Raw genomic sequence first — 11,012 nt, forward strand, 5'->3', positions numbered from 1 at the left:
ATTTAATGGAGCTAATTTTGGATAGTTTAGAAATAAAGAATTCAGATGAAAATTTTATTTTCCTTCCCTTTCGACTTTTTCTTAACTATTTATTTGCTATTTTTCATAATATTTTTCTTAAGTATTTAACTTTCGTTAGTTTTAAGGATCAAAATTATATGTTTAAAGTATAAATCTTTTGACTTTTTAAAACTATTTATTTGATGTTTTTTATAATAATCTTCTGATGTCTATTATTTAACTCCAGTTAATTTTAAGGATCAAAATTACACATTTAAATTAATCAAAGGTTAAAGGTACATAGTCAATAATTTAGAGAAACAAAATTGAAATAACATAATAATTCAGGGATCAAAATAGCAATTTTTCCCAAAGGAATAATATGATCTGGGGACCAAAATAGCAATTCTTTTCTCAACAGCCAAGTGTCAGTTTTGCTTAGCAAGTTATCATTGAACGCTGACTCCTTTCTTTTTGGAAGCATAATAAAAAAATAATATGTACTTTGAAATTACGATGATTGTTTTTTGGTTTATATATAGAACATCGAATACCGCAACTCCGTTTGGCGTGCAAGTCCAAGGTTGATCGATCTTACTATTTTCTATTTCAATAAAATAAAACATAGTAAAATATAAGCGTAACTTCCGCCAAATATTGTTAACGGTTGCTTCTAATTACAGCAAAGCTTAAGCGCCCATTTCTCTCTTGCCCTGCATGAGGAATCGTGTCTCCAATAACTGATTTACCTCTCCTTTTTGGCTTTTCCCCCCTATAGAATTGGAGATTCGTCTAAAAAATGGGTTTGTACTGACATTGCAAAATTTGGTGAAATTTCTTGTTCTTGTCTGAGGGGGGAATTTCAGACAAAAAAGGATGATGCTGATGTTAACAGTGTTTGTTCTTGGAGGGGTAACGGTTCTTGCAGTGGAAGCTGTTGGAATTGTAATGTTGATATGGTGTTTTATGAGAAGACTTTCTCGTCAAGGAGGTAAAGGAAAACCAACTGAAGAGTCATTGCCTTTTGCTGGAGATATTGATCCCTCTTTCTATAAGAAGCAGGCAGGTATCACTTTTTTTCGCTTATCGCCTAATTTTGGAAAAAAAAAAGACTTTTGAAACTTTTGTTCTAAAATAAGTTAAGACATTTGTGTAGAATAAAAAGTTTAAAGTTAATTGTTTTCAAACCTAAAAAGATGTCATTTTGTTAGACAAATTAAAAAAGAAAATGTGTCACGTAAATTGGGAGTATGTGATTTGTTGATCGCGCACCCTTTACTTGGTACTTCTTTCACTATGCCCCCATTTCAAGATGGTTTATTCTCTTCATATTGTTGTCTGAATTGAGTATCTGGACTGTGAATGTAACGATTGTCGAGCGGTCTAGGGCTTGAATTGAGGCTCCGTTGGGCGGTCACTGGTCACAAGGACTTGGTCTCTGGTATTGAATAATTACTTGTCATTATTTCATCAAAGAGTCTGCAGAATTAGGCCAAGATCAAGGATTCATATAGCTGACCCCAACTAGCTTAGGATTGAGGTGTGCTAGTTGTTGTATAAGGAACCAAACTTGCAACACACAAACTGCACATTTTTGTCGCACAATACTTATTTTTTGAAAATTATCATTTCTAGGTGGAGACCATCCCAATGTTGTACCACTAATACTTCAAAGTAAATTTTGTGCTTCTCAAGTTCTGAGAGTATTCCAAATATAATCTCATAAACAGTAAAGACCACTCTAATCATGCACTACAGTAGAAAACAATGAAGATATCATCTTATAGTTACTGCTAAATGAACTTACACAATTAGTGAGAAGATTAGTATTTAATCAGCAATGATTTGCAATTAGAATTTATAATTCTGTGCGGATATTTGTCCGGGAACATGTCTGGTCCAAATGCTCATGTTTATTAGTATTGTATCATTCAGATTGAGTTTTCTTTTCCTATTCAAGCACCTGTCCTTTCCTCAATGGACTTGATAAATTTAACTTATAGTATATTATGTATATTTCATCTCCTAGGGGAAAGTATGGGTTCTAGAATCTGAAAGAATCCCAAAAGTTTCAAATGTGGACAAAGCTACAAAGCAGCAAAAGGCCCAGAAAGAGATCTTAGAGGTAATACCTGTTCAGAAATTTGGTAAAATCAAGGATCACTCTCTCATTCTAACAGAATCAGATGGTTCCCGTACTGAAATTCCACTCAAAGGTTGCATGGTTGCGGCTGTTTCTGCTTCAAGCTTGTCCTCTAGAAAATGGTAAGTTGAGACATGATTGACTTTACCTTTTTGAATTGTGTGTTGTTATGCTAGGCTATGTTGCCCAGACTCTCCAAAATGATGCCGCAACACTCACCCAGAAACATTTTTAGAGAGTGAGAGCAACATAGATGCTAGGTACTTTTGAGTTACTCGCCTCAAGCTCAGAAGGTTGAAATATTTACAGAGTACTCCTTTGTTCTAGCAATTTTATCTTAGAATTCCAAGCTGTAACCAATATTCAAACAGGTTTTAACTTCATTAGAAAAGGTAATTAAGGAAAACCTTTTACTTAGAAAATTATCTTCTATATCTTATTAAAAAAAATCTGCCACGCGTTAAGTAAAATGCTTCTCTAATTATTTATCAGAAAGGATAAACTAACATAGCTTAGTGCTTCAATTTTTGTTACAGGGCAAAAAAATACCCAATTAAAATTGAGAATGGGGCATCTGCTATATATAAAGGAAGTAGTATGTTTTACATTTACCTTGAGACGTCTTGGGAGAAGGAATCATGGTGCAAAGCCCTTCGTCTTGCTTCTTGCGAGGATGAAGAAAAACTAAAGTGGTTGGCGAAGTTAAACTTAGAGTTCGGGAATTACTTGACAAGATTAAATGCAGGATATCCTTCATTTATGAAACCATCTTCTAGTTTTGGTGCTGAATTAGTTGATAAATCAAGCAAGCCTGATGGTTCCTCGTCAAAAGTTCGTCAATTTCTGAAAAAATTTGCCAAGAAAACTACCAAGAATGCTCCAGAAAATAAGGCAAACTGCAGTACAAAATCAGGTTATGAAGAACGTAAGATGAGTGAGAAAACTCATTCGTTCCAAGATCTTGACTTGGCCAGTGGTGTTATGAAAGTTGCTTCAACAAGAAAGCCTCTTGATTTTTGCAATGAGGATGTTATAGCGCCTTCGTCCATTGTATCCTCTACTGGCTCTGTCATTTCTGATGCAGATTCTGATGACAGGGTTTTTTGTGACGAAGGATCCCTTTGTTGGAATTTGCTAATATCACGGTTGTTCTTTGATGCTAAAAGAAATGAGCAGATGAAAAGTTCTTTGCAAGAACGGATTCAGGTTTGTGATGTCCTTCTTTTACTTCATTGTGAGATGTAAAGTAACTTATTTGCTGTCATACTTTAAAACCTTTTTTGTTGACTAAGGTAGAGATTGACTTGTTTACTTGTGTTTGCCTTTCGCGGACATTAACCAAAATTACTAGCATTACTACTATGCCTCAATCCTAAAGCATTTGAAGTCAAGCTGCATGTTTTGTGTGTAAGAAAATGAACTTTGGTATGACACTGAGAGAAGTCATCAGTTTAGGACGAGAAGTTGTTAATGCATTTTACTTTGAAGCTTCATGTGTATATTTTAATGCGATAAAGTTTTACGATCACTTGAAGAGAAATTTTCTTTGTCTAAATAAGCTATAACTCAGTGTGGTCTTTACTTGTAGAGAACTCTCTCCAATATCCGTAGCCCCAGTTACATAGGTGAAGTAACCTGCGCAGCTGTTGATGTTGGTAACCTCCCTCCGTATATACATGCAATGAGGGTTCTTCCCTCAGACATGAACGAGGTCTGGGCTTTTGAAATAGATGTTCAGTACTCTGGTGGTGCAATATTGGATCTTGAGACAAGGCTTGAAGTTCAGGACCTTGATTTACATGAAGGGGACGATGCAAGTATAGATTCAAGAGCTGTTGATGATGTCAAATCAGACTTGTTAGAAGGTTTTGAGGAATTTGATGAACAATTTAAGCACTCGAACGACCACGTGGATAAGATGGACCAAAGAGATGGAGGTGATACACCAGCACGTATGTAGCAAAACCTCTTTATCTTGTTTATGTTCTGAAATTTTGGTTAGTTATTCTGAATAATTCAATGTTCGGGTGTAGTAGTTGCCTGTTATTTTTATTTTTTTTTATAGAAAAAGTAAATTTGTTAACTAATCTATTATTTTTAAATATTTCCTTTTGGGAAAATAATTTTGTTTTAATCAGTTACTAATCTAGAGTATATCAATCAGGTATTTCAAATGCAAGCAGAAGCTCTAATGCCTTACCTAGTGGCTCACCTCCTGGATCTAAATGGAAATCAATTTTACATTCTGTGGCCAAGCAGGTTTCACAGGTTGGTTACAATATTCTGCTTATCTCTAGCAATTCAACCTTGCTTTTCCCTGAAATTGACTTCCTAGCTCTGCTCTGTTTAAATATCTATCTCGTTGGTAGATGTCAATAGCTGAAGCAGACTAGAGTTCTTACGATACTTCTGAACCGATTGCATAATTCTCTGAATAGTGCTTAAGAGGTAATGCACACGAGAAGAAAATTAATGCTTTACTTTTGGTATATTTGGATGAAAATGTTAGCTGTCCACGGTTAGGGTATAGCAATATAACTATTTTGTGCTTTCTTGAGCTTTTGCGCATATTTTCTATAATAATGGCTTCCTTATTTTGCTACTGAGAGAAGGGAACTAAACTCATGTCATTCAGTTGGCTTTTATCTTCTCTTTGTTAGTTGATGAGAATAGAAAACGGCAGTTAAAATGGGGACGCAAGGTGGGAAATAAAATGTGGTGAAATGGATCACAAATGAAAATGGGATCGATTCATTGTACAATCATGAAACTTGTGCTTCACTGATTTTTTCCTATTGCAGCAGTGAATGGAAAATCTTATCTTATATGTCTTTTGTTCATCTGCTGTAACAAGTGGAATAAGCTTGTCGTTTTCTAACCAATTGTATTTTCAACATTTCAGGTTCCACTCTCACTGGGGATTAGGGTTGCATCTCTACGAGGAACATTGAGGTTGTATGTAAAGCCACCACCTTCAGATCAGATATGGTTTGGATTCACATCGATGCCAGATATTGACATCCATTTGAACTCTTCTGTTGGGGATCGTAAGATCTCAAGTGGACACCTTTCTCTGTTCCTAATCAGTCGAATTAAGGTTAGTTTGAAACTAATCTGTTCTATTATTTGAATGCCCTTCATAAAGTAAATTGAGGTTGCCAGTCAGCTACACAAGCTTGTGACGACTGCTGTGAATGCCAAAGGCACAATGTACGTAAAAATGGGCTGAAATTTAGGAGACAATTGTTCATTCCCCACTCCCGACAACCGACCAAAAATCTCATACAAGAGAGTGTTATTCCCCATCTTTTATTTTTCTCCTATCTCCTTCAACTTAAAGCACCATAACAGCTGTTTGGCGGTAACTGGCACAATCGAAATATCCACCTCAAAAGATCTACAAGTTGATAATTGTCTAGGCAAAAATTTAAATTGGTCTCAGATAGATAATTACAGTTTTACACTACTGCATTTCTTCTCTATATTGTCGTGATTTGCATGCTTGCTTGGAGCCGAGGGTCCATCGGAAATAGCGTCTCTACCTGCACAAGGTAGGGGTAAGGCTGCGTACACACTACCCCCAGACCCCTACTTGTGGGATTACACTGGGTCGTTGTTGTTGTTGTTGTATAGATAATTACGGTGTCTAGTCAGAGAACTACAGAAAAAGAAGCTACTTCGAGTTATCGGAAGCATAGGAGAGTGATCCAATTACTTTATTTTAGGTAGGAGAGAGAATGATGGCACTTTATATGCACCAATAGAGAGTGTGCAGCCTGCAGGTAGAATACACCAAGCGTGGTTAACTATTCTATTATTTTTAGTTCTTTTTCCTTCTACCTTTCTGTAGCACTTATGTATTGAAATGACTAGAAATTTTTGCACCATGCTGACTACTATAGAAAAACTTAATAGAGGAATCAATTTCTAGATTCTATATCAGTGGACATGTCGGCAATGTTTCCATATATATTGTTATTTTTCTTAAATTTGGATATTCTATGAAAACATTGGTTAAATTTTCTTTAGAGGTTGAGCTGGTGCTTTTTACAACTGATGCAGGCTGCTATTCGTGAAACTGTCGTACTTCCACACTGTGAGAATGTATGCATCCCTTGGATGATAGCAGAAAAGGATGACTGGGTTCCCGTAAAAGATGCTCCATATATATGGATTAATAACAAATCTGCAGGTAATGCCAACAAACCAGAAGCACGCATCGACCCAACCCAAGTAGCTGAAGCCGATAGGAGAAGTAATGCTGAAAGAGGACTTAACGGAGTTGGATGGGCTAGTAAAAAAAGTAAGTCACTGGATCCCCACATATTCTGCTCAGTTCCTAGGGGTAAGCCTAGTTTCAATAGCAGAAGCCTCACTAGTAGTCCAGAAAGAAAGCACGTAAATCCCAAGAAACTTCACGGAGATACACAACAAGGCAGGTTGTCAGATCCACAGGCATATTTATCAGTTCATAAGAGCCAATCTTCATCAGAATTGCATGCCCCCTTGCTGAAGCACGATGAAGAACAGAGAGTGACTCATCGCATGAGCTCAGAGAGCATGTCACCTTCTCATCTAGAGGAACAAAATCATTTTACAGAAGATGATATGAAACCAAAAAGAACAGGGACAAGGGCTAGGATGCATGGTTTGCGGAAAAAAATGGGGGAAAAACTTGAAGAGAAGAAGCGTCACATAGAAGAGAAGGGGAGACACTTAGTGGAAAGGATGAGAAGCCACAAGGAATATTCGTAAATTTGCAGTTTCCTCAGTTCAGTTTGATTGCACAAGGGAAAACATAGGTCAGTGTTTCCAAAGGGCTGTTTTGTTAGGCTATACACAGTTTCAGTTGCACCAATTCAATAGCTCATGACCATGTGAAACAGCTTGAGGAAAGTAAGGCTCCATACTCAGTCGTGGGGCCTGATCCCGTTGGACCAAGATATGTTTTCAATTGTAAAAGGTCTAACCCCAATAGGGACCCATCTCAACCACACAGTCACACAAGTTTACTTGCTTTAAACTCTTTGGTCAGAAAAATGCCAATGATTCCGGTTGCCCACGTTTGCTCTTAATTGATACAAAGAGGTCATCAAAGAAACACGTAACAATGGAAATGCAAGATTATCATTTTCTTTTTGCTTAGCAATAAGCGTAGCACTTTCATGTTGCACGTTCATAATATTGAGTTTTCGGTATCGCATATGCTAAGGTAATAAATGGCTCGTCGCGAGTTTTCGGTATCGCATATGCTAAGGTAATAAAAGCTTTAAGTGGAAAAAAAAAAGGGCCTTAAGCAAACGGCTATGGGCAATATAGATTTAGGGAACTTCTTACCCTCATCGCGAATGAAAATTATAGCTGGGATATACTTCTCGCCAGCTAACAAACTCAAATACCAAACCATCACACCGTTTTACTGCATCAATCACAGTTCTAACTCGCTCAAAATAGTTTTTGAGTAATTCAAATTGCAGAACCGATTAGAACTTTTGCCCACCCCTACGATTATCCAAAAGCTTGATCACAAGAAAAGGTTCTCAAGAAAAGTTAACTGGAAAGACATGCTACAAATGATTAAAATAATTTAGTACATCACCAAATCCAAAATTTTATAACTTGCATTGTGAACAAAACCGTCTGTCATAGAAACTCACATTATCTAATCTTAATCAAAAAGAACTTTCTAAAGGAAGCAAGTCTCATTCCCAGCCAGTAGGAGCTGGAGCAGGGATCACTTCTGCTCCAGGAACTTGAGCAACTTGAGCAGGAGGAGGAGCTGCAGCGTCCCAGCCTCCCTCTACCCCTGAAAAATATGACAATATGGAGTTATAATGGAAGAAAAAGTACATAAAATCATCAGCAGATGCTAGCACAAGAGAATCTCGGAAACTCGAACATCAATTAGGTTCCCATAAAAAGCAGAGACATTAAAACATTGGAAAACAAAAAATAAGATGAAAGAATACAAAGCCACGTCCTCCCAAAGCACCTGTGACCAATGGATTTAAAAACTAATACCACAAAATATGACACTAACCTCCATCTCCAGACCAGCCACTAGCAACTGCAGGAACAGCAGGTGCGCCATCTGCAGCCCATTGAGCATCAGGGATTTGGTTGCTAGACCAATCACCACCAAGCGCAGCACCACCGTACTCTGCATAATCTGCAATGGCAGGTGCTTCCTCTTCTTGTTGCTCCTTTGCCTCTTCAGGTTCTCTGTAGAAGAAGAGATCCACCTACAGCAGAAAGAAATTAAATATGAGAAAAATAGATGTTTAACTGCTACAAAATACAAAATTAATGCAAATGAAACTTGAATTTATTATTTTAACTTCAGAAGAGCAACTAAAATCAGTACACTAGTTAGGAATTTTTTTATGAGAAAATAGAAATGCTTCCAGTTAGTCCTTACCATGACATCCCACTTGTGCCCCTGAGGAATGCTACCGCGCATCTGCAGTACCATCCTTCCTAAAAGCCAGAAAAGTACACCGATACTGTGCTTCCCTTTGTTATTGGCAGGGATACCGATGTCAACATAGCGCATTGGTGAATCAGTGTCACAGAAAGCAATAGTTGGGATGTTCCCGAGTGCAGCTTCCTTGATAGGCTGCAAAAGCAAAGGACTCAAACTGGTTATAAATAGTCCACACGCCAAAAAGGAAACAAGCGATGCTACAGAATTAATATCAACCTGGTGATCAGTTCTTGGGTCAGTGAGAATGAGCAGTCGTGGCTCACTGTATGAAGTCTGAAGCTGGTTGGTAAAAGTACCGGGAGTGTGACGGCCAGCAATGGCATTTGCACCAGTGTATTGAGCAAACTTCAAGACAGCTCTCTGTCCATAGGGCCTGGCTGATTGCACAATTATGTCCTTTGGATTCTCAATAGCAACAATAACCCTAGCAGCCATTTGCAGCTTCTCCCATGTCTTTCCAAGGTTAATAATGTAGATACCTAAGAAATAAAGATCAGTCAAAGGTATATAGAGAGATTGATAAACACAGTGAATAAATCACTTTGCTAATACCATGATTATGAAGTCTAATTAATCTTTTAATCTTAATAAATCAATAAAAAGATATAAGAATCACAAGTGATCTAAGATAGCATTACAAAATAATTTCATTCTGTATCATTTAATCACGCAAGCTATCTTTCTAGAAATGAAAATCATCATAGTATAGTCCATAAACAAAAATAAATATAAATAATAAGCAGATTGCAACGCCCACTGATGGCCAGAATGTGCTAGTACTCTAAGGTCAAAGTATTTGTTTTCTGAGCATAACTAAGAAAAAACATATCGCTTACTATCAAGCCGAATATTGTTTACTTCATTCAAGCATAGGTACTAGTTTCCTCTAGGTATATGGATCTAATATTTTTCTTCAAACCGCTAAATAAGTACTATTATCCTATTTTACAAATGTAGCAGCTTAACCAAGTGTATCTCAATAACCAAATCCTCTGATACCAGCACCAAAACAATATTGGAGAATTATACCTTATGCAAACACCAACTATTTAGATATAGCTAAGAGGTAGTGGATTAACATCATGGATCTAGATAGAGTGAAAAAGAGAATATTATATAACGGAGGTAAAGAGTATTACCGTCGTTGCGGCGCTTGAAAACGTAACGCTCCATTTGGAAGTCGCAGTTCTTAGTGCCGAGGTGGACTTCAGCAGCCAACATCATCTGTATGTCAGCCTCCTTCGTCGTCAGTGTTCTTACTTCATGTGTAGCCGCCATTGTTACTGCTTGTTCTCTTCTCTCCCTTTGCTTTTTCCTCTGCTTCTAGGGTTTCACTGCGGCAATAGAGAAACTCCTCTCTGATCGTAGCGCCGTTAAAAAGGCTCTTTGTTTGGGCTTGGCTTTCAGGCTTTCCTGATGGGCCTGGGCTTTGCTGCCTTCTGTACCCTAATGATTCGATTCTCACCGGTAGTTGCTTGTTATTTTAAGAAGAATTAACTTAAATAGATATATACACAATCGTTTAAATTAAAAATATTAAGTGTATATATAATTTATGTATAAAAATATATAGTTAGTGTATAGCTTATTGAAAAATTAGAAGAAGAAAGGACTTTTTGGTTAGACGCGTGGAATTGGCTAAGCATTTTATTAAAACAAATATAGAGCTAAAATGGATGGTTTTGTTTCTATTATCAGTTCTTCCTCCTGAGTCAAGACCTAAATTCCTTAACTCCTAATAAATAAAGAAATACCTTGGAACCCATAAGAGATTTACTTGTTTATATATTGTTCCATTCGATCTTTTAGGTCCCGACTTCACTTTGATGGTGGCCAACCACGCCCTTAAAGTCAATAGATAGATTCTTGGAATCATGACATATTTGCTTACCTGATGATAATTTGTTTCTACGAAAAGAAGAAATATGGTTCATTCCACAAAATAAAAAATAAAAATTACGAGGTACAAATAGAAGTCTTGCCGGGTATTTATGTAAAGGCCTTTTGAGAAATAGTATCAACTGGCAACTTTCAGCCATGCATTTGAAAAGGAAACAATCTTACTTTGTACTCATTAATCCCAAATTATTTATTTTTAATACTCAAGCCTAAACTATTTACTTTTACTGTTTGTGCGGTCCAGACTATTTACCCCGCCTACCCTTTAGCTATTTGCCTTCGCATTGAAGTACAAAATATTAAAACAACCTGCTTAATTTTTACAAGGTTACTTAGTAGCTATTACAATTTGATAACTAAATAATTTGGTCTTTCTTTATTTTAAGTAGCACATGCGATTACTTAATATATTAAGTTTACCAGATCTGATTTTTATGTGTGTATGAAGACCCACCATCGTTGAGCTTGAAGCTCCTTAATTTGAAA

At 36.8% G+C, this 11,012-nt stretch overlaps 2 protein-coding genes across 3 annotated transcripts; one reads left to right on the forward strand and one right to left on the reverse strand.

The window, feature by feature from the left end:
* Window positions 1–475: 475 nt before the first annotated feature.
* LOC107816513 (uncharacterized) lies at window positions 476–7,202 on the forward strand. 2 transcript variants are annotated; one of them, XM_016642235.2, is made up of 7 exons: window positions 476–1,066; window positions 2,030–2,265; window positions 2,680–3,349; window positions 3,732–4,095; window positions 4,308–4,411; window positions 5,046–5,240; window positions 6,206–7,202. In XM_016642235.2, the coding sequence occupies exons 2-7, from the start codon at window positions 2,222–2,224 to the stop codon at window positions 6,896–6,898; spliced, it is 2,070 nt and encodes a 689-aa protein (XP_016497721.1). In that variant the 5' UTR covers window positions 476–1,066; window positions 2,030–2,221; the 3' UTR covers window positions 6,899–7,202. The 2 variants fall into 2 exon arrangements, with proteins under 2 accessions (XP_016497721.1, XP_016497720.1); XM_016642234.2 differs by having other exon boundaries at window positions 477–1,062.
* Window positions 7,203–7,689: 487 nt separating this feature from the next.
* On the reverse strand, window positions 7,690–9,986 carry LOC107816512 (small ribosomal subunit protein uS2). Its single transcript, XM_016642233.2, has 5 exons — window positions 9,767–9,986; window positions 8,844–9,106; window positions 8,562–8,759; window positions 8,184–8,385; window positions 7,690–7,949 (listed from the first exon to the last, which is right to left on the reverse strand). Exons 1-5 carry the CDS (start codon window positions 9,903–9,905, stop codon window positions 7,846–7,848), a joined length of 906 nt encoding a protein of 301 aa, XP_016497719.2. The 5' UTR covers window positions 9,906–9,986; the 3' UTR covers window positions 7,690–7,845.
* Between the last annotated feature and the right edge of the window lie 1,026 nt (window positions 9,987–11,012).

This window comes from Nicotiana tabacum, chromosome 4 (assembly GCF_000715075.1).
Source record: "Nicotiana tabacum cultivar K326 chromosome 4, ASM71507v2, whole genome shotgun sequence".
Classification (NCBI taxonomy): domain Eukaryota; kingdom Viridiplantae; phylum Streptophyta; class Magnoliopsida; order Solanales; family Solanaceae; genus Nicotiana; species Nicotiana tabacum.